We start from the raw sequence: 24,950 nt of genomic DNA, 5'->3' as shown, positions 1-24,950 counted from the left end.
CAGACATAAAGCGGACAGTTGGTTCACTGTAACAATGTCTTGGTATAAAATGGTTCACCACTTCTAAAATGTCTTTTTCTTAAGACTTGCAAATTAAGAAATCGATTGCAGTTCAGAGTCACATTAATAAAACATGAGTACTCCTGTATAATCAAGTCTGCCCGTCTTGTTTTGCTGTATCTTGTCTTGTTTCGTTTTATGCGACATATTCAGCTGAGAGAGGTTCAGAGGAGTCCATTAAATATCTCACCATGGGTTACTTCTCGCCTTTGGTTGTATATTGATCAGGAATATAAATAGCAAAATAAATAACAGGATTTGAATAAAACAATGTCCCGCAAATTTGTAGCTTAAGTTTCCATTCTTACAATATTTTCAAGATTAAACATAACAGTTCACCAACAGTTAGCTTAAAGGTACAGTGTGTATATTTTAGCGGCATCTAGTGGTGAGGTTGCGAATTGCAACCAACGGCTCAGTCCACTGCTCACCCATCGCTTTTGAAACGCATAGAAAAGCTACGATAGCCACCACCGAAAAAATATCATCATCGGAGACAACTTAAGGGGATCGCACACTGGCCGCAGCGCCGTTCTAAAAAAATCAAACACATTGTTTTCTATGAGTATTTGCACACCGGCGCCGCCAGGTGGCGCCTGTCCGCGCTGCCCAGCTTTGACTCAGGAAGTTGCTCAAATCCCTGTCACGCCACACAGCGCCACTCATATAGTTTAACATTAAATATCATCATTTTTGTCCCAAATCATTGACGATTAACATTGGCTGCAAACGTTTATTTTGCATTTTAAGTAGACAATATCTGACGAAGCTCGCGCTATTTAATGTGCACTTCCGGTTTATGATACCTCCGGGTTGTCCTAGACGCGACTCGATGCGGTGCGGCGCGACGCTGAGCTGCGCAGCCGGTGTGTGATCCCCTTTAGTAAAAAAAGTTTGTCCGTTAAGGCAGTGGTTCTCAAACTGGGGCCCAGGGGGGCTGCGAGATGGTGCCAGGGGGGCCCCAGTTTTATGACATTTTATAAAATAAAAACAATTTATCATAAATTCTGTGTAATTAAACCTAAAAAATAAGGCTACTAACCAACAGCACTACTTTGTATCATTCAATATGTTTTGCTTAATTAAAAGTTGAGTTTTAGAACATTTTTGTCATAAATTTTCTTTGGGTGGGGGGCGCGAAGGAATGTGCCATACACGCTGAAAAAGTTTGAGAACCACTGCGTTAAGGGCTTCTATAGAAACATGGCGGCACAAAATGGCGACTTCCACGTAGGGGGGCCCTCGATGTATGTAGATAAAAACATCTCATTCTAAGGTAATTAAAACATAACAATTCATTATATAAAGGTCTTTATGCAAAAATAAAAATATAGTTTTGTATATTATTTTGCATTTCTGTCAAGAGATCCTTTTAAAAATTACACACTGCACCTTTAATCATACTTTTGCCCCTCTGTCGCCATATTTGTTTGAAACACAGAATTGCAGTTATATTCTACATTACCTGCTATATATATATAGCAAAATTATTCATACCCTTTGTAAATATGACCAAAGGCGGCTGTGAAAATAAATCTGCATCGTTAATACGTTTGATCTTTAATTTAAAAAATCGACAAAAATCCAACATTTCATTGAAGAATAATAATTGTATTTTCAACATTACTTACATTTACAATTATTATTCTCCAAGGAAAGGTTGGACTTTTGTAGATTTTTAAAATAAAATATCAAAAGTATTAATGATGCAGATTTATTTTCACAGCCTTCTTTGGTCATATTTACAAAGCGTATGAATAATTTTGAGCATGACTGTATATTACCACAAAATGGACTTAGACGCAAAAATAGGCTAAATAAATAAATAGAAGTAAATAAATCTGCACATGTTCAAATCAATAAATAATAGCCTTCTAAATACAATAAAAAGCCAAATTAAAAAATACAAGATTAGACACTATGCAACTGTGACTGGACAAGTGATTCCATCTACATGCGCGGTGCTGCAGGTAAGCGACTCTTCAAAAATCTTACACTACAGTCTAATATTTCACACCAAAAATAGGCAATTATTATTAATAATATTGAACAATCTCATGTAGTAAACAAAGAAACTTGAAACTTATATGAAACAGGAAAACGGACACGCACTAAAAATGAGGCTTGTTCGACTTCGAATCGACAGCAGAATGACGCCAAAGTACCGCGAGAGCGATTTGCGAAATCATACGGACGAGTTTGCTTTAGAGTCGCTCTCGCGGAACTTTGACGTAGTACGGCCGTCGGTTCTTCAGTCGAACAAGCCTATTAAGGGAACTGGAAACGTGGCGCCTTAAAGGGCACTTCGGTGAAGGGATGCCGCCTAAACTGTCGCTTCAGAAAAAGAGAAAATAACGTATTTTTCATTGCTCTGTTTAGTGTATTTTAATCGCACACGAAACACGATTTGAAAACTCCGTCTAGAGTTTATGATCTTTGAAGGGGATATGGCATTCCTTCATCACTTCCGATAAGATTCCCCCCAAATTTGGTAGGCTATATTCGACTTCATGCATTGCTCCAAAAACCAACAGACGGAGGGACATCAAAGTACCGCGAGAGCGATTCGATAGCAGACTCGTTTGCATGATTTCTCGAATTGCTCTCGCGTTAATTTGATGTCATCAACCAGTCGGTTCTTGTAGCACCTGTGCGTTACTGATTAGGAATATGCACGTGGAAATTAACGAACACTTCCAAACTGACAGAATTGGCTAGCTTAGACAACGTGATGTCTTTACATGTAAGTATTTTAGTACGGTAGTAGTTTGACAGGATGGCGTTGGTGGAAAAAATTTTAGATAACTAAACCAGATGATCTCTCTGATTATTCTGAAGGTTTTAATAGTAAATACGTTACCAGGGGTGAATCATTTTATGTTCAATTATGACATACTAGTATTGTACTAAGTTGCACTGTGGGTTGCGCAATAAATGCACTTATAATCTTTGTTTTTTCCTTTCGTTAAACTAAAGTTTATGTTTATGGCTAACCTCCTATTTTACAGCCTACAGTTTATTCACCGTTATGATGTTGACATTGTTAATTCAGGGGGAATGCTCTCGCACCCTTGTCTGAATTGGCTAATGATCTGTATTGTCCATAAAAAATAAACTCAAGTGTGCCAAAACACAAGATGTGTTTGGCGCACGCACAAGTCTCTGCACGTGACTGGTGTGCACACTATTGTGCCTAACATTTGTAACAATAGTACATACTCGACTATGTACACATCTTGCTATTAAATGTTGTTGTTGACTTTTCCACTGTGCAGATGTGAGAAAGTTCATGCTTGGCCACATGTATGAAATTATTCTTGTAACGAGCCATTTTGAATATGTTCAAACCCCGTATAATACTAAAATGTACGTTTTGGTTCGTTCGACAGCTTTTGGGATGTTTTTTTGAATACCTCTACTAACCCAATCTGCATGCATTCTGATACACACACCTGCATGGCACCTGTCGGCATGATGGGATGTTTGCCTGTAGTGTTACATTGCTCTGCTTTGCTACCATAGGTCCTAGCACTACATGTCAAGAAGACTCCTGTGCCAACATGGGAATCTGCATCCAGCAGTGGGAGAATTACACCTGTGACTGCTCTATGACCTCTTACACAGGAACACAGTGTAATGACCGTAAGTGATCCTTGTCTTCTGCAACATTTGTTGTTTAATTCACTCTTAAGTTGGCTTATTTACATAATATAGGCTACATAAATTATTTATCTTTATAAATGATTAAGTAAGCACACTCTTAATCACATGCCAAAAATAACACACAAACCAAAATAATACACTACAAAAGTACTGAGACAAAAGTATTGGATGCCCCCTTCCAATAAACATGTTTATCTATTCCAGTAATTCCAATTAAAACAAATATTAATGCTATACCATACAGCACAATACAATTTTAAAGAAACTGTTGCTATTAAAGAAGAACAACACAATTCTCTTGAAAATTATCATATGATATAGCAAGATTTGTGCTCATGGAAATTATTAAATTAGTCAAACCTGTTCATTAAAAGAGTGCGTCCCAATACCTTTGTTCATAAAGTGTATTTACTTGCACAAAGCTTGTACAAAGGCAAACGAATGTATACAAACACACTGTATTTGTGTACTGAAGACCTGATGCAAGACGACAGAGGTACGTGGGCTTTTTTCTTACCCTTTCTGATGTATTTTCAGTATTAGGATTAATTTTAAGTTCATTATTTACACACACCCACACACATCTCGAAATATCAAAATATCGCACATGTGCATAATGTGGTAGGAATATTCAAATGGTTATATAAGTATTTCAATGCCTGTATATTTTAAAGATTTAAAAAGTTATGTACAGTCAAGTGTTAAAGGGATAGTTCACCCAAAAATGAAAATGATGTCATTAATGACTCACCCTCATGTCGTTCCAAACTCGTAAGACCTCCGTTCATCTTCAGAAACACAGTTTAAGATGTTTTAGATTTAGTCCGAGAGCTTGCTGACCCTTCATTGAAAATCTAGTAATGGTATACTGTCCATGCCCAGAAAGGTAATAAAAACATCATCAGAGAAGTCCATGTGACATCAGAGGCTCAGTTAGAGTGTTGAAGCATCGAAAATACATTTTGGTCCAAAAATTACAACTTTATTCAGCATTGTCTTCTCTTCCGCGTTTGTTTTGAAGCGCATGTGCGAGACTAAAGTCACGTGACTGCAGTGACGCGGCTGACGTGTTATCCTCAGACATGTTTGCAAAGTTTTTTTTCAAACTTACAACGTGCGTCTCCCTCAGATTGTAAACGAAGCTCGGCCACAAAACAAAGCTGGGGCGCACCAGATAACACGTCAGTCGCGCCACTGCAGTCATGTGACTTCAGTCTCGTGCACGCGGTTCACAACAGAACCGGAAGAGAAGACAATGCTGAATAAAGTCGGAATTTTTGTTATTTTTGGACCAAAATGTATGTACCAAAACTGACCCACTGATGTCACATGGACTACTTTGATGATGTTTTTATTACCTTTCTGGACATGGACAGTATACCGTACATAGATTTTCAATGAAGGGTCAGCAAGCGCTCGGACTAAATCTAAAACATCTTAAACTGTGTTCTGAAGATGAACGGAGGCCTTACGAATTTGAAATGAAATGAGGGTTTGTCATTAATGACATTATTTTCAATTTTGGGTGAACTATCCCTTTAAAGTCTATGCAGATAGCAAAAGAAGTGGCAAGACCAATCTCATGGCAATCCGTATGTATTTTACGAGGTGGCTAATTTGTATTCATGTGAGCGGCCACATTCGTACCTTTTGCTTTCGTCACTGTTACATTAGGGGTCAAAATTCATTATTGTTTTTTTTAAATAATTTGTACGGTTCACTTTGTATGAATTCATACGAATTAGCCAACTTGTAAAATACGAATTCCAGTGAGATCAGGTTGGCGAGAGGGATAGTGATGCTTTCTTTTTTCAGGAATATTGAAAAATGTATGTTGTTTTAATCATTTTCAGTTTTTAAATGTTTATTATAATTTAAATTGATTTTACAAACGTAAAGCATTATCCTATAGCATATTTTGTATCGGATTATTAAGCAAGGTATATTGCATTTTCTTCAGTCTCTTGCAACGCTAAGAATGACTTTGATGTTCAAATCCTTGATCATTTCACTCAACTTTTTATGGATTTATTTAGATCTGATTATTTTAAACGTAAGTGTTGAAAGTAAGAACATGATAGCGGAACATTGATTTAACAAGACAAGGTCACAAAAAATGATAGTCTTATATCGATCAGGTATAAACCTTTCGGGACTCCAGCAGTTTATCTTTGGGTGACCCTTTGTGTTTTTGTTACACGGGCTACAATGCAACTTATTAACACCGGGTGCCAGAGAACAGCCAGCCAAACAACAATCAATCAACCACAATGTACTTGTTTTATGAAAAGACAATCTTTATTCTAGTCATAATGATGTCATTGTTTGACATCACCGCCATAGTAAAAGGTGTTATCGGTGAGCTGCCGAAGATAAACGCCGTCCCGGCCGAGGCGAGTAGCATTTCATTGAGACTGTGATATGACTGTGATTGCCTTCCTCCCCTCTGCTGCAAGAACAACACTGTTGACCTTCCAGAGATAGATGAGTGACGTGCAGGATGGCACGCTGGTCTGCTGCTTTGACATCTCGTATTTTGCGAGAGGGTAGCAGTGAATCAAAAGCATGTTAGTGAAGATAGGGAGAGGCGTAATTGAATAATGCTGGGAGATTGATGTGTGCGTGTCGGCTTTGTCAGTCTGAGAGAATATCTAACTTCCAGACAAGGAGAGGAATCAAAGGAGTTTTTTGCAGACGTACCAAATTTCCTTGATATCCTGATATTTCTGTTCTTAGGGATTTGAAAGATCTACTGAGGTTTTATATATATATATATATAGAGCTTTAAAAATGTATTAAATATTCATATTATAAGCAGCAACAAACTATTAGTCATTTTAGTGTGACATCTATCGTAAGTCGTTGTTTAACACTAGGTGGCAGTAAAACATTATAGAACAAAACTGACCATGGCATGTTTTCCAAAACATCATTAATATTTAAATATTTTAATTAATTAATTTAATTAATGACACATTATTGGGATATATAGCACATTTGTGGTCTGTATAATGGGTACATTTTGCCTGCAAATGTGTTGTTGTATTTTCCCTTTATTGTATCTTTATAACGTGGAGACTTCTGGTCAAGTCAGGAATGTTCTCATTCTTTGAGAAATGCGAGTGACTATGCCACATAATATAATATCTTGTGTTCAGTTTACTTTTAAATTGACATGAAATCGGAGAGAAAAAGTCATTTTATTGTGCATTTTCACAATTTAATAAAAAATTATAAATAATATTTTTAGCTTAACCCTTTTAAAGCACTCACAAAAAATGGTACTAAATTGCACTAAAATCTCGTAATTATAGGGGATCCATTTTTAGTGCTATAAAGCACCTATGAAGAACCATAAGGGGGTGATATAGCACCACTATAGCACCAAATAATATGGTTCTACACAGGTGCTCCACAGGTACTACATAGGTGCTATATGGCACTTAAAATGGTTCCCCTATAATAACAAGCCAGTAAACCACTTTTAGTGCTATTTAGCACCGTTTGTTTTTAAGAGTAGCATTTTTATATATATACATGAAACATGAACAAGAATTTCATTTTTAATATTTAGTCAAATATATTTAAATTAGATTTTAAGATGACTTTCAATGACTTTTGAAGTTGTTTTTATAAATTAATACTAAAAAGATCTTAAAAAAACATCAAGATCTGTTGTTGAAGCAACATTTTGTATTGAATTTGCAATCTGTATTAATGAGTTGATATTCAAGACGGCTGAGATTTAATGACAAGTTTGTGCTGTATTCAGTTCATTGAATCCTTTACCCTTTAGAAATTCAAATAGTTTTAAAGTAAAAAAGTATAATAATTTCTTTATTGGTCATGCTTTCTTTAACAGCTGCGGTCGGTAACAAATGGCTCTTGAATATAACCAGAAACTTATTTATTCATGCACATCTCTTTGATCACAATTGGACTTGAATTTCAAATAAACCAAATAATAATAAAAAAACTTGATATTCTTCACATTCTCTATCCCTTGTTTTGTCAAAATTAACAATTTGTCATGTTTTCCCCTAAAATGTGGGGATAAAATTTGCTCCTATCAGGGTTCCCACGGGTTCTTGAAATCCTTGAAAGTTTGTGAATATGGGGAAAAAAGTTCAAGACCCTGGGAAGTTTTTGAAAATATACATAGATACAGGTAATTGAAAGTGTTTGAATCTATTTTTTGCAAGAAGTTTCTGGAAAAAAATCTGTATTATTCCCTGTGTAGTGTAGTGCTAAACTGTTCACTTTAAATGCTTATATATTTTCTGTATGCAAATGTTGATTCATTCCAAAATGCTTTTTTGCATAGTTGACATATGAAAACGTCTCGGGTTACGTATGTAACTGTTGTGCCCTGAGAAGGGAACCAGACGCTGCGTCTCCCTTGCCATACTTCCTGCATCCCTGTAACGCCGCCTTTGGCAATATTTCAGATAGCGATATACTTCCTGGCTCCCGTGTCACCCTGTCTTTGTCGTTAAGCCTCACCATTGGTTGAATTTACTTACCCCTGGAGGCGTCTCCAAAGTGTCATCACAGTGACGCAGCATGAGTTCCCTCAAAAGGGAACTGTAACAAAGTATCTTAAAAGGTAACGCGATGTAACCTTGCTCTCACTTGAAATGTGTCCCCACCTTTAGTCCTTGAATTTAAGGGTATTGGACCTGGAAAGTCCTTGAAAGGTCCTTAAATTTGAAGGTAACTAAGGTGTGAGAACCCTGTCCTATACTTATAACCAGCCTGATTTCAAGAGAATTTGTATGTATTTGATAAGTTTGCCTATTCGTATGAATTTGTACAAAGTAAAGATTTTCATAGAAAAAAATAACATCACGGGACAAAAGCAAATCATACAAAATGTTTTAACCTTTTAACGCACTGTAAGTTGCTTTAGATAAAAGTGTCTGCCAAATGCATAAATGTACCTGTAAAAGATTACCTTAAAAATCAATAAGACAAAGTGGGCCAGCAGTTAAAGCTGTTAAACCACTATGTAGTTTTTTTTTACCTTTAAATAATGTCTCTAAAATTATTTCAGTGATAGAACAACTTTTAACTGGACAAATTGTATTGTTGCTGCAACCTGAGCAGCCTCCTAGCTGCTACAAGCACACTCTGAAAGTGGCGGTGGAGGGTAGATCACACAGCCCCGCCCCTCCCCCTGCCTGCAGAAGAGTGTCTGATACCAGGCACTGTTGTGCTTTTCAACCACATGGGGGAGCTGTAAGTAATTTTTACATGGAAACTACATGGTGTTGCTTTAAAAATGCAACAAATAAAAAATGATTTACTGGGCCCAGCTACTGACTGTCACTTTTATGCTAATTTGGTTATTCCAATACAGAAGGCCAGTGATTATCGAAATGTTTTTTGTTAGTATATTTACCCTTGTTTCCTAAATTAAGATAAAGACGGTGTTATTGCATTTGGCAGGAGCTCCATTGAGAGCATGTGTATGAATGAGATGCATTAGTCGCCTCTGTCAACAGCTATAGCTAAACAAACACTAAATTGCAAGCACAGTTCACATCGGAAGCGTTCGCTTATTAATTTGGACACACTTCGCAATCGCCTTGATTGAGTCGCGGTAATAAATGACTTGTTAGCAGCTCCATTGCCTGTTAAATGACCTCGACGCAGTGAATATTGCTTAAAGGAATTAACAAACATGAACTAGCCTCACAGAGCTGTTTATTTAGAGATTTGGACGGACTCGCTTTACTGTATGTTGAATTCATATACTGTAGCTCTACAAGGCAAAGCAGTTCAAGGTGCCTGTCATTTTCTTTGCTGAGGTCTCTTGATGGCCAAACCCATGTCATGTGCCTTCAGACTCAAATATTTTAGATAGGGACTTCATACCTGTTCATTTCAACTTCTAAGACTTGTATTTATGTCTTGGGTAAAATTGAAGGTTCCTCATGGTGCCATTTTATATGAGGTTATGCGCACACCTCTACCTTCCAAAGCAGTTTTACAAATGACTTCTGTTTTTCTTATTTCCCCCAACATTAATTACCAGGGTTAGTGTAAAATATCACTTTGCATATGATACCCGTAGGCTTTTATTTTTCTCCCATGTCCAACATTTGTTTCTTAAATAAATAAATAAATAAGCAACCGGATACGGAGTGCTGGAGGATGGATTTGTTTTCACCATGTATATCTGACATGTACAGAGACTTTGTAATTAAGGAGCATCTTTGTACTTTGTCTTTGCTGGAGTGGATGGAAATGGGAGGAGGAAGCTTCTCGCCCCTGCTGGTAGTGAGACTTCATCAAAGCTGTGTTCTTCTCACTCCATTAGAAACTGGAGAAGCCATCTGAGCCACACCATCAATTAAAATGGCAACAAAAGCAGAGGCGAAACCTTCGGCTATCTCGTGTCCAATGTGGTGTTACTCAGACAATGCGTCTCCTCGAGGATCGGGAAACACATTAGAGATGAATGCAAAACCGAGTGTAGTCTTTTGTAACATCCGTAGAAACAAATGCTTGGTAATTTAATTATCGTCGGTGTAAATGTGTGCTGCTTTGATGGGACTATTAAGTGACTTCCTGTTTTGCAAATGGCCTTTAAAGCAAGATTATTTGATAGTTTTTCTATTCTATTGTATACTGTTTACACTGCACTGTAAAAAAAGATTTGTTGGTTCAACTTAAAAAAGTAAGTTACAAATATTAATTAACTAAAATAAAATTGTAAAAATTGTGTCAACTAATATTTTTTTTCAGTTGAATTAACTCAAAATTTTAAGTCGAACCAACTTTTTTTACAGTAGTACTCCCTCTGTGTCACTTTTTTACAAACAGCGTACTTCTTTGGCATTGATTTTCGACGTTTAGGTTACCTAAAGGGATAGTTCACTTTAAAATGAAAATTCTGTCATCATTTACTCACCCTCATGTTGTTCTAAACTAGTAGGATTAAAAAATATGATGGAATTTTATGGTTACCGTCAACTGTGTGCTTACCATCATTTATCATAATATTTTCTTAGTCATTTATCACAATACTTTCAAAATATTTTTTCCTACTATGGAAGTCTATGGTCACTTACTGCTGTGTGTTTACCATCATTTCTCAAAATATCTTCTTTTATGTTCATCAAAAAAAAAGAAATTAATACAGGTTTAGAACAACATGAGGGTGAGTAAATGATGACAGAGTTTTCATTTTAAAGTGAACTATCCCTTTAATTGCTTTCAGTGAGAAACTGCACAAATACCAGACTCGACGTGTGGGTGTGATTTTGAATTTTTAACATCTAGTATAATTGTATTTACATTCACTGTAAAAAAAATTCCGTAGAAATTGCAGCTGGGTTGCCGTTAACTCACCGCAGATTTAAACCCATGTTCTCCACTGGCAACACTTTGTTCAAAGTTAAATGAACACTAAACATTCACAAGTCTTTGTCTTTACAGAGCAAAACAAAAAAAAAACAGCATCAAGCAAAACATTCTGGGAAACAAAATCTGAAGCAAAAAAGGTTGATGATGATTTCTGGTTCCCAGAATGCTTTGCACGAGGCTGCTATTGTATAGTTTTATTCTGTAAAGATCAAGACTTGTTAATATTGAAAATTTATTCATATTTGAATAAACTCTTGCCAGTAAATAACATAAATGTAAATCTACGGTAAATTACTGGCAACCCAGCTGCAATAACGTTGTAATTTCTACGGACTTTTTTTACACTGTACACTTTTTTACATTTATAAAATCATTACTACTTTTACAAATGCAAAGAATTTAAAATGTCAAATGTTAAAAAAAAACATGGAAGAAGGTACAAATGTTGTCACTGGGACAGTACCTTTTAAAAAGGTCCTAATATGTACCATTTTGGTACAGATATGTACCTTTGATTAAGCAGTATGTACCTCTAATTGGCTTTTCCATTGGATAGTACCCCACGGTTTGGGTCGGGTCAACTTACTTTTGTGAGCTTTTCCACTGGGTGCAGTATGTAGTACCCGATACTTTTTTTAGTACCACCTCGGTTGGGGTTCCAAGCGACCGGAGCTGATACCAAAACGTGATGCGAAAACACTGTAGATCACTGATTGGAGAGAATTGTCACTACATATATAATATGTATATATATATATATATATATATAATGTAAAATATTAGCTTTACCTTTGTGCTAGCTTTGCGCTGTCTCGAGCAAACATGTTGTCATCTGTGCTCTGCTATAAGTTCCCAAACTCCCTTTTAGCGATGAAAACATCCACAGCTTGAGAATCAGGAACACCATAACAGTTTTTTTTTTGTTAGACTTGCAGTTTGTTGCGGCTAAACTGTTTGCTTTAAATGCTTATGTCTTCTGTATGCGAATGTTGATTCATACCAAAATGCTTTTTTGAAGTGTTTGACACATGAAAACGTTTTGGGGGTACGTATATAACTGTTGTTCCTTGAGAAGGGAATGAGACGCTGCGTCTCACTTGTCATACTTCCTGCGTCCCTGTAACGCTGTTTTTGGCAATATTTCAGATAGCGATATACTTTCTGGCTCCCGGGTCACCCCGTCTTTGTCATTAAGCCTCACCATTGGTGGAATTTGATATACACATTCAGACGCACTTACCCCTGGAGGCGTCCCCAAATTGTCACCACAGTGACGCGGCGTGAGTTCCCTCGAAAGGTAACCGTAACAATGTATCTTAAAAGGTAACACGATGTAACCTTGCTCTCACTTGAAATGTGTCCCCACATTTAATCCTTGAATTTGAGGGTATTGGACCTGGAAAGTAATTGAAAGGTCCTTGAATTTGAAGTTAACTAAGGTGTGGGAACCCTGTTAATATTCATCAGTCAAACTGATAGGGTTAATATTGTGCACCCCCACACTCACGGCCCAGCATGCCATAACAAATATAATCAGTAGGTTTATGACTGTCCTGGCAATGAAAGATTTGATTTTTAGTCTGTCAGACTCTAGTCCAGAAAATCATGTTTGTTTGCGCAGTTCATAAGCATCAGTCATGGGACCTCAGACTTTTTAGACGGGTTTGTAGAATGCCATAGCTCATGCTGTGCTATCTGGGTGGGGCTGTTTCTGTGGCTCTCAGTTAAAAACGCAGTCGTTGATGAAAAACCCAAAGTGCCGGGAAGATGAATCGTTCATGTGAGTCCATATTCATCACCCAGGTGTCCCGCACTTCCGATGGCCCCTGACACATGATAAAGAGTCGTGCGACAGGGGAAATGACCTCATCTGACAGCCTCAAAGAGAACCAACAGCACAATGGAAATGAATCGGAGCATTCATAGGAAATATTATGGCACCATATTCATGATGTGTGGTGCGATACGCTTCGGCCCACCAATTGAATTGGCAGCATTCTATTATTTTATTTTAGTTTACGGTGAAGCAAGGCGACGAAAGAGCAGTTTGTAAAATACAACCGGATCGATCCACGAAGGTTTAATATCCTTCATTTCTTTCGTTCGACCTGGTGGGCCACTTTCTGTCACGACGTTATGAGTTAGCACAGTACGCATTGTGTGTGCGTTTGTTTGTCTGCTTTTTTTCGTAATGACTATCGAGTCGTCTGCGTGAACGGTTTAAAACATTCGCTATTTAATTATGTGATGTCAGTGATCAGACCTCTTTAATATATGTTGAAAGGTAATATTGGTGTTACTGTTCGGATTGAGGATTTATGTGTTTGACACCACAAACCTTCAAGGCCTCAATATGCTTTAAAACCGGACTGACATACGGTAATATTCAGAGAAACGGACATGAAATGTGTATTTTAAATCAAGTTAATTTGATCTTTCTCTCCGCTAAGAAAACAATGAAACGCAATCTCCGCATAATCTATTTATCTTTACTGTTTTTCATAAGCTAACAGTATATCTGTTGAACTCCTTCGCATCTCAGCATATGAAATCTATCCCAAATCAATACTGTCGTCTGATGCCATTATTTGACCATCTCTGTGCGGGCTACCTCCGCTCGACCAACAGACGCCCCTGACACGACTATCAAACATGATTTCCAGCGAGTGAATTCATTCAATATGGCTCATAAAGAAATAGTGGTGTGCAAAAATCCATTTTTGGTCTGGCAAGGTGACCTTGTGGGTGGGGAAGTGATCTTTTGCTGTAAGGCTTAGTCACTCAAGTGAAGCTATCCATCACTGCGCATTTCCAGGAAAAACAAATTATGCCCTGTACCAGCACATAAACGTGGCCAATCAATATTTCTGCCCTGCCTCAAATGCCACACATTTTACACCATTTCTAATCATCTTGTTGTCTTTCCACCTCTGCCAGATCAATGAAGCGTATCACACGCATTTATTTTTTACTTCTGCTATTATTATGTTGATTTACGTATGGTTTGTTAAAATGTGTGACATCATTTTTCATATTTATTAACTCATTTTCTAAATCAATAGTGTGGTCCTTGTAATAAAAGACATTTTGAGGGATATTTTATTATGATATTTTATTATATTATAGTTTATTGCTTTTGCAGTGATGGATATATATTTACAGTATATACGCTGCAAAAATGATCTCTTAAATTTTCTAATATAATTAGATTGGCTTTAGACATTATTTTTTAACTTAGTATTTTCTGTCTTGACTTGTGATGAGTTGCTGTATTAAGTTAAATTGATTTTATTTAAGTTACAGCAAGATCAACTTTAAGTTGAAAATACTAAGTTGAAGTGACTTTTAATGCCACTTTGATTATACTGAAAAATTTAAGGCAGCAAAAATTTTTTTACATTGTATTTTCTTTTATCATTAAAGTCCTCCTAAAATCAAAACTGACTTTTTTATTTTTTAAGGAATATTGCTGTGCTCATTAAAAAACAATTTATTAGTGTAGGTCATTCTTTTTTTTTCATGTGCCCTTAAACTTTAAAGGATTAGTCAATTTTCTTAAAAAAAAATCCAGATAATTTACTCACCACCATGTCATCCAAAATGTTGATGTCTTTTTTTGTTCATTCAAGAAGAAATTATGTTTTTTGAGGAAAACATTCCAGGATTTATCTCATTTTAATTGACTTTAATGGACCCCAACACTTAACAGTTTTAATGCAGTTTAAATTTGCAGTTTTAATGCAGCTTCAAAGGACTCTAAACGATCCCAAACGAGGCATTAGGGTCTTATCTAGCGAAATGATTATTATTTTTCGCAAGAAAAATAAAAAATATGCACTTTTAACCCACAACTTATCTTCTTCCTCCGGCTGTGTGACGCGCCAGCGCGACCTCACGTAATTGCGTAATGCTCTAGAAAGGTCAAGTGTTACATATATGAAACGCACATTTGCAGACCATTTTAAACAATAAACTGACACAAAGACATTTATTTGTATTATTCGACATACAACAACGTCAGAACGGTTCTCTTTCTCCACGCTTATAAACACTGGGGCGTAGTTTCGCATACGTCATCCGTGACCTCTTGACGTGATGACGTATTACGTGAGGTCGGGCTGGTGCGTCACAGGACCGAAGGAAGACAAGAAGTTGTGGTTTAAAAGTGTATATTTTTACATTTTCTTGCCAAAAATGACGATTATTTCACTAGATAAGATCCTTATGCCTCGTTTGAGATCATTTAGAGTCCTTTGAAACTGCTATTTTAAACTGCATTAAAACTGTTAAGTGTTGGTGTCCATTAAAGTCCATTAAAATGAGAAAAGTCCGGGAATGTTTTCCTCAAAAAACATAATTTCTTCTCGACTGAACGGGGAGGGACATCGGCATTTTGGATGACGTGGTGGTGAGTAAATTATCTGGATTTTTTAAGAAAATTGACTAATCCTTTAAGGTGGCTATAATTCTTAACAGTTTGTATGATTTCATTTGTATGCTTTAGTATGATTAGCTTTTTCTCCAATGTGACCTTGGATTTAGGGGTGTGGCTTCATTATTTCTTTATTCAAATAATCGTAAGATTTTTCTTTTTAAATTATACAAATTTATGCAAATTAAGATATTTATTTGAACTTTACTATGAGACCGAGGTGTTAGAACCAGTACTTCACAAATAAACATCCTTTAAGCAGAGTTTCCTTTTTTTCCCAGTTGCCTTTACCTTCACTTTTTTATGTTTAACAAAACAAAATCTTCCCTCCTGAAAAGCACATCAGTACCCCCTAAGGTACTGTACACGTCCCACCGGTTTGGGAATCACTTGTGTACAGAATTTAAATTAGACGCTCAATAGCACATCGTGGATTTACAAATCCTTTACCATATCAAAAATAAATGTCAAAGGTAAAAGCAGAGATACGAAAAGGGAATTAACCGGGGGGGAAACGTGAGATCCATTTTTAGATAAAGTCTCAGAGTATGTTCAGGAAAAAGCTGTTTTTTTCTCTAGGATTTAAGAAAAAATCAACCCGGATTGGGTTTTCTAGGAGTGATCTGTTTCATGTAGCCAGAAAATCGTTACCGAGGAGGTGGTCAAAGCTCCTCTCTTCTCCTCTCTTATCTGCACAATCCCGCTCTGATTGAAGCGGTAACTCTCGACTGTCTTTGATCACTTCGTGCGTCACTTACGACTCTGAATGGAGTCTCATCTTTCTCAGCTCACAGAATCCGCATCGGCTTCGGCTCTCATCAAAAACACAATTACAACCCAAACTTGTTCTTTCTTCTTCGTACATTCAGCTGTTTTTCCCGTCCTCATTCATCCATGTTTTTTAATTTCATTTCTTTTTCAACAGCATATCTGTTTATACCGAAAAATTACCCGTCACCCCTGACAGATTTCACGCTACAGTCCAGCAATCACTTTTTTTAATCGTGTTATTTATGTTTAGGTGGATTTCTGCCTTCATTAAGCCGCACAGATTGAAGATAAATTTGGTTGTTGTGTGATGTAATTTCTTTCGCTCAGTTTATTGGCCTCTCATATTGTAACAACAGTTTGGAAGATTGTTTCCGTGTAGACAGGGCAGGACTTCTGGAAAGCATTAATTACCGCCGAATGAGACCATTAATCAGAGCTGTCTATGCCAGACAAAGCAGAAGGCAACAAGACTCCTCTCTGCCTCCATGCTGAATGACTGGAGGTGTTCTTCTGCATAGGGCTCTGATGCACAGGAGGGCTGCAGCCAAACTAGGACACTGACGTAATGAAGAGATCTGCTTTGGGGACCTTAACATATTTACAGTGGCAAGAAAAAGTATGTGAACCCCTAGGAATAAACTGGTTTTCTACTGTGATTTGCCATAAAATGTGATCTGATCCTCATCTAGGTCACAACAACAGACAAACACAATGGGCACAAGGTGACAACACGCAAATAATTCCAGTTTCTTGTGTCTTCCCTGAGAACCCCCACCAAACACCCACAGCGCTGGAGGAAAATGCAACTGAATCCTTGGATTTAACAGCTTGTTGAGCCTCATTTGGCAGCAAATACTTCAAGCAAGCGCTTTCAGTAGTTCTGAATCAGACCTGCGCATCGTTCAGAAGCAATTTTTGCTCATTCCCTATACAAAACCGCTTTAACTCAGACACGTTTGTAGGATGTCTGGTGTGAACCGCTCTCTTGAGGTCATTCCACAGGTTAAAGGATAATTCCGGTATTTAACACTTTGAGTCTCATTTCTGGTTTGTTTTGGATGAACTACAGTGATGGACACAGAAATTTTGACAATGGGTCGTGTCTTGACTTTTCGACTCATTTAGAAGCGTCTCTTGACTGCTTCAGAATTGAAGTCAATGACCATGCACAAAATGTCATTAAAACAACACTTAACGTTCATTTTCAAAACTGTACTACTCACCGGGTGGTTTGTGGTGTTCGTTGATGATTAAAAACAAATATATTGGCGCAATGTATGATTTCAATCCGTGTTATTTGCTATAGTGGAACTATTTTTTCAGATACCTCACAACCGCGTATATACTTCCGCTCTATATTTGAGTCTGAAGCATGAATGAACGTAGTCCAACAAACTGTAATAAAACGGTGGCATACTTTCAAAATCAAGTTTGTTTATAACACTTACACCATCCATTTTCATTAGCAGAACAATAAAGAAGATATTTTGCAGAGACCCCAGTGCTCCGTCATACAAGTCAACAGATCCGCACACTTTAAGAGCTAAAGCATATAATCCAATACAACAGTAATCCCCCATAACTCCGTGTGACATATTGACGTCTTGTGAAGCAAATCAATCAATCAAACGTTATTTACAACATTATTAGCGTGAATGCCAAAGCAGGAGCGCGTTTTCCGTTTGAGGCGATCTCTTCCACTGGTGTCGTTTGGTGGCTGTTGGCTATGGATGTTGGTCTCTCTGCGCCACCTATAGAGCGGGAGCGTGAAGCGCACTTCCTGCTTGGCAAAAGCTCTGCATTAACGCTGTAAAATATTTATATATATATATATATATATATTCGAATCTCAAAACTGAAAATCGATTGTCAACCCACGGAACGAATATTCTGGTCCAGCCCTACAAATATGGGAAAAATTTCCGCTGAGAGAAACTGAGCGAAAAAACTACAACCACATGTAAACAGTCCCTTTTCTGTTTCCCGGCGGCGGAGTGATATATCAGCGAGCAATGATTTTTCCAATTCCAAGTCAATGGAATTTTACAAAATGCCAAATAAAACACGACACAAACTGTATTTCGCTACACAACTTGTTTTTAATCATCAACGAACACCACGAACAACTCGGTGAGTAGCACAGTTTTGAAAATGAACGTTAAGTGTTGTTTTAATGACATGTTTGTGCATGGCCATTGACTTCCATTCTGAAGCAGTCAAGAGACGCTTCTAAACGAGTCAAAAACTCAAGACACGACCCATTGTCAAAATGTCTGTGTCCATCACTGTAGTTCATCCAAAACAAACCAGAAATGAGACTCAAAGTGTTAAATACCGGAATTATCCTTTAAGGTCTGGGCTTTGACTAGGCCACTCCAAATGGCGCATTTTGTTTTTCTTAAGCCAGTCTGTATTGGATTCACTACAATGCTTAAGGTCATTGTCCTGTTGCATCAACTAACTTCTACTGAGCTTCAACTGGTGGACAGCCACCCTAACATTATCCTGTAGGATTTTTTTTTTTTACTTAATAATTCATTTTACCCTCGATGATGGCAAGTGGTCCAGACCATGAGGCAGCAAAGCAAGCCCAAATCATGATGTTCCCTCCACCATACTTCACTGTTGGGATGATGTTTTAATATTGGTGAGCTGTGCCCATTTTGCGCCATAACATTTTTCCCAAAAAATTGAACTTTTGTTTCATCAATCCATAAAATACTTCCCCAGTAGCACTGGGGTTTGCCAAGGTGCTCTTTTGCAAACTTCAGGCTCACAGCAATGTTTTTTCGGGAGAGCAGCGGCTTCCTCCGTGGTGTACTGTCATAGACACCGTGCCTGTCCAAAGACTTGCGTATGGTAGACTCAGGAACAGAGCTGTGTGCACGTTCCAATGATGTCTTCAAGCCTTTAGCTGTTACTCGTGGGTTCTTCTTTACTTCATTGAGTATTCTGCATGGTGTCTTAGGAGTCATCTTGACTGTGCGCCCACTTCTAGGAAGGGTAGCCACAGTATTTAGCTGTCTCCATTTATAGACAATTTGTCTAAGTGTAGACTGATGGAGGTCTAAACATTTTGAGATTGTTTTGTATCCCTTTTCAGCCTTATGGAGTGCAACATCTCTTGATCAGATATCTTTATAAGAGCATGGTTCAGAAGAGCTGATGCTTCTTAAGGACAGCAATCTTAAAATGTGTGAGTGTCTTAATAACAATCAAAGTTGCACTAAACCACACATTTAAACTCATTTTATTAACTGGACTCCAGTTTGCCAGCTTCTGACAAAAAAAGCTTTCAATAAAGTAATTAGTCCATGGGCTCACTTACATTTTCCTCCAGCACTGTGAATGGGTGTTTCCAAAAAAGACACAAGAAACTGGAATTATTTATGTCTTGTGAGCTTATGCACATCATGTTTGTTTATTGTTGTGACCTAGATGAGGATCAGATAACATTTTATGGCAAATCACTGTAGAAAACCAGTTCATTCCTAGGGGTTCACATACTTTTTCTTGCCACTGTATATGGCCTCACAACAAGGGACAAGGAAGTCCTTAAAGATTTAACTAAAACAACATTTTCTCACCTTCCTGCAGTCTCGATCTTCCTTAATAATTGCAGATAGAAATTGTAAATGCATGCTTACTTCAGAAAGACGTATTAGGAGTAGTAGTTTTGACTTTTTTGTGCAGTAAAAAGTCTAAACATTTTAAATAAGACATGCATCATGGGTTAAATTACTAGAAATTTAATGAAAACAAGAGAAGAAAGATCAGCTTCCTAGGGGAAAACTAATAAAAGTTTGTTTTTCATTTACCCTTGGCAATTAATATTTCTTTGATTTTAGTCTAAACCTTAAAGATGGTATTATTGTACAATTATGATAATCCTACATTATACATTATTCAAAATACTTTATTTGTACCCCAAACATGACCAAAACATATTGCTTGATTCATAGGCGCCAATCGCGTCTGTGCTTTAGGGCTCGGCCTCCCACGGAAAACGGGAGATATGCAAAATTAATTTTAAATCAAAAACGCTTTTGAAATTCTGGAGCCTCTCTGATTCGTGGATCTCACGAGTTGTAATATCTACAATACTTTGATAAATAAGCTGAATAAGGGGTTAAAACATGACTGTGCCACTTTCCTCCCCCATTCCAAAGAGCTTGGGTGTTCCTGTGGCGTCTGCCATTGCTAAACAATCTAGCGTTGTGTGACGTTGTGCCGAGCATAGGGATGGGACGATAAATGCTGATATACACTAACAATACCTGGCTAATACTATTCTGAAACGCACAGCCAATAATATGCACAGCTTTTTCATGTACTAAGGTTTTTGATTAGTAAGTCCTTATCGATCTGAAATCAGTGTTAGTTTGAGTCGTTTATAACATGCATTTAAAAAAGCAACACTCGTCAAACATAATCATTATGCTTAAGCCATTTCCTGGAGCTGCGTGTGTAAGGGTTCTTCTTCTGCGGCCCTGCACGAGAGCACCCTCTGGCTTTTGGATGTAGTGGTATTTCACCATAATTTATTAAGCAGCATAGCGGTGCATTTCCCCACCGGCGGAAAAAGAAATCTGCGCCTATTTCCTGAAACCATTTTTGCACTGCCCAGTTGCCCATCTCGCAGGCCGGATCTGAGTGCTACTGTTGGTACACTCTTAAAAATAAAGGTTTCTAAAAAAAATTTGGATTTGAAGGTTCTTCATGGAACCATACACCCCAACATCGAACCTTTCTGTTGCACAAAATGCTTGTTGTATTGGATAAAGGTTGTACACTCTAAAAATGGCTGGGTTATTTTTGACCCATAGTAGGTAAATATTGGACAGAACACATGCTGGGTTAAAAATTACCCCAGGTTGGGTTAAAAAATGACCCAATGTTGGGTTGTTCTTATGCAACCATGGGGTATAATAACCCAATTTTAACCCAGTGGTGTGTTCTGTCCAATATTTACCCATTATGTGTAAAAAATAACCCAGCCATTTTTAGAGTGAACAGACTTTGAAAAAGTATAAAAGATTGACCCTCTAGGACCAGAGTTAGTTCTGCCCAAGATGTTACTTATTTTGTCAATTGTGTGCACAGACTAATATACTTTTAATGAGGTTAACACAATTGATTCAGTCGGATCAATTTAAACATTGCTAAGTGTTACAAAAGCCGTGGTCTCTGAATAAACAATACTACAAAACTTTCCTACTCCCTTTAGACTTGAAAGACAATTCACAGAGAGACTGTCTTCTGTGTGTGTCCTCATCAGTGATGCGCAGGTGGATCCAAAATGAGCAGGTGCCTACCGCGGTTTCAAGTCATCCAAAAATGTCATTTAATGATATTTAATTAACTATTTTAAACAATTACACTGACAAAAAATGATTCATTGAATTTTATCAAATTTTTTAAGGTAAGTGGTTGCAATCAATTTATTTAAGCTACATTCAAACAAAAAAGATTAGTAAAGTAAAATAAAATATAAAACTTTGTTTAAATGTAGTTCAAATAAATTGATTGCAACCACCCACCTCAAAAAAATTGACTAAATTCAATGAATCACCTTTTTCAGTGTACTACTTTATATATATATATATATTTATTATTATTATTATTATTATTATTATTATTATTTATTTTTTATTTTTATTTTATTTTTTTATTTCTTTATTTCTTTATTTATTGTCCGAGTCGGGGCGGATTAGTTGAAAACGTTGGTCGGGTGCGGGTTGTTTATACATTGACCCGCGCATCACTGGTCCTCATGAATATGATGTTCCTTCATCTATCTTCTACCTATTATGGCAGAGAACAGACAGATATAATCTTAATAGTCTTAAAGATTCTTCTCATATTGGTGCACTTTCTTCTGTAAACTTAAACCACAAATGTAACCTTATGCGAATCCACTGGCCCTTTTTAGACCACTTTCAGAGATCCTATTATTTTCATTGATGTCTGTTTCAGTTTTGGGTCGTTTTTTTTTTATCTTTAAATGCCATTTAAGTACTTATTTTACCCTGTTCCCCTGCCAGATTTTATATGTATTTTTGGCTTAGCCTAATGTTTTTTCAAGATAATAGAGCAGATGCTATGTTGCTTTGTTGCTTATCTGCATTATTGCACTGTGCATTCAAAGGAATTGGGCAATTCTCATTGATCTCTCACATCAACCACTTTAAGTACTCTGTTTAATGTTGCTTCACGTACCTACCTGTAATTATCCTAATAATCCTTGGCTGAGATACAGTGGCTAATGCTTCTTTGAACATCTTCATCACCTTGCTTAAGCAGTTTAGGCTTTGCTCTGTACATTTGACATAGAACTGTCAAATTTGTATAATTTGTAAATTTCATAAATTATTTGCATTAGTCTTACATCATTGTCAGAGGTGGGACATCTGATCTGACATCACTCTCAGAGGTGATGTCATAATGATGTCTCCCAAAAAGATCCAGTCATCTTTAAAAAAAGCCGTACATGCTTATGTTTGGCCGTCTTATGCCTGTTGATGATCTCCTGCCGAGAACTGATTTACCACCAGCACTTTAATGGCTGTTCACTTTGCAGCCAACATTGGCTAATGAGTCCACAATAATTAGTTGAGGTAGGCTGAGCAGCGCCAGTAAAAGTCCAGGTGGTGTGACTAATTACAATGGTGCTCAAGCCTTTAGACAAGAACCAGAGAGAAGAGACCTTCTGCCCGTGCTCAGCTTTGAGTCAAAAGCAGGGCAAGACCTATCAATATCGTTTAGAGATCAGAAGCCATCATTGGATTTCTGCTATAATGTCTCCTGATAATGTGTTATTTTCGTGTAGAAGATGATCATAGTGACCAAAATGCTGGGTTGTTTCAAGACATGGTTAGGTAAATATGAACCGATGTCATAGAACTATTTTTGGTTCCTCAAAGAACCATTCAGTCAAAGGTTCTTTGAAGAACTATTTTGCTAAAAAAAAATTGTAAAACCAAAAATGGTTCTTATGGCATCATGAAGCAAATTTATTTTTAAGAATGTAAGTTAATTTAAACCCAACGATTGAGTCCAACCATGGGTTCAAACAATTTCCACATATTTCTGTCAATTTCCACATATGCAGCAAACTTCATGTTTGATGGTTTCTCTGTCAAAAATAGTCAGTTGACACAGTGTTGGCATGCATCTCCCATATTAACGACTTCATGTCCTAAGCAAAAACGCACAGATGTGCTAATTATACCGCTGAATATTTTGAGTTCTCACACCCGAGCTGTCAATTTGGCTTTGGGTACCTGTAAGCTTCTTCATGCAGGTATTTTTTTTGTGAAGTCTCATAGGTACTTTTTCGAGGGAGGAACAGCTTAAGATGAAAGAGGAAGTTCCATACCAGGATTATGTATGATGAATAATTTAAAAAGGAAGAAGAAAGCTCAATTCCGTTAACCTTGTAAGTTATTTATTGTTTTTAGATGGCTGTCATGTTTGCTAATACCTTCCCCCGTCAGTCGCAACTGAAAATGGAAATTCGGCGGAGTCGTTTTAGGAACGTCACCTCTACTGTGCATGCACATTCTGACGGATGACTTCAACAAGGCTGGAATTTTTCTGGTTGAGAAAAGCACAGAAAAGCTGATGAGCATTGAATATTTATGCTTTATTCTTGACCTGGACCAGCGCTTTAAATGTGACTGTTGAACAATTCTTATGAACTATAAGTCGAGAATGATTTTCAGTATGGAAGAAGTTCAGCTAGAGCTAAAAATTCTTTCTCACCTACATGTTATGGAAAATTTTTCTTTCTTCAGTGATATGCTGTTCTGTTAAAGGACAAGTTCGGTATTTTACACTTAAAGCCCTGTTTTCAGATGTTTATGATGAAATAGAACGGTTTTGACTGAAACCTGGACATATGATGCTGGCCCGAGAACCTGGGGGTGTTTGTTCTATCACCTCTACAATGGCTGTACAGGTGCACCGGAACAATCCCTCCCAAAATGCACCAAACCCTCATCCACAAAGACGTGAAACCCACCGAGTGGCCAGGGGTGTTCACTGATATGCTCACACAAAAATCACTGCAAAAGATGCTTTCCAACAGGTTTTATCGTAGTTTTGTCCAACTCCATTGACTTGTATTAGATGTGCTGTGAGGTACGGTATTACTCCGCCGCCGGGAATGTTGTTTGTATTCTTGCAACTGGCAAAGGCGGATTATTGCCACCAACTGGGCTGGAGTGTCTTTTATTCAAGCTCTCAACGGAAGAATATACGGGTGTGAGGCGTTTGGAAAAATAGGTCCATAAGTTTACAACGAATGCTAAAACAGCTGTTGGAAAGCATCTTTTGCAGCGATTTTTGTGTGAGCATACCGGTGAACACCCCTGACCACTCGGTGAGTTTCACGTCTTTGTAAACGAAAGTTTAATGCATTTTAGGAAAGATTGTTCCTTTGCACCTATACAGCCATTGTAGAGGTGGGAGGTGATACAATAAACACCTAAAAAATTCTGAAAACAGGGCTTGTGTAAAATACCGAACTTGTCCTTTAAACATGAAAAATATAGACGGTTTCTGCAGCAACAAATTAAAAACGTCTTTTGTGAACTAAGCTTAACTTCCTAGACTTCAACATGGAATCGATAACAACAGCAACATGATCTCG

At 37.3% G+C, this 24,950-nt stretch overlaps 1 protein-coding gene across 36 annotated transcripts in view; it reads left to right on the top strand.

The window, feature by feature from the left end:
- nrxn3a (neurexin 3a) overlaps positions 1-24,950 on the top strand; it is a 411,002-nt gene that overhangs the window by 155,006 nt on the left and 231,046 nt on the right. For all 36 annotated transcript variants that reach the window (XR_008635797.2, XR_008635796.2, XR_008635795.2 and 33 more), the window contains one exon: positions 3,583-3,702. Coding sequence is in view for 33 of the 36 variants with exons in the window: in XM_055172356.2 (XP_055028331.2) it covers positions 3,583-3,702 (120 nt within the window). In the remaining 3 variants the exon portion in view is untranslated. The remainder of the gene's footprint in view (positions 1-3,582; positions 3,703-24,950) is intronic.

Source organism: Misgurnus anguillicaudatus, chromosome 7 (assembly GCF_027580225.2).
Source record: "Misgurnus anguillicaudatus chromosome 7, ASM2758022v2, whole genome shotgun sequence".
NCBI classification, from domain to species: Eukaryota; Metazoa; Chordata; class Actinopteri; order Cypriniformes; family Cobitidae; genus Misgurnus; species Misgurnus anguillicaudatus.
Note: the sequence above shows the minus strand (reverse complement) of the source record. Positions and strands in the feature narration are given on the sequence as shown.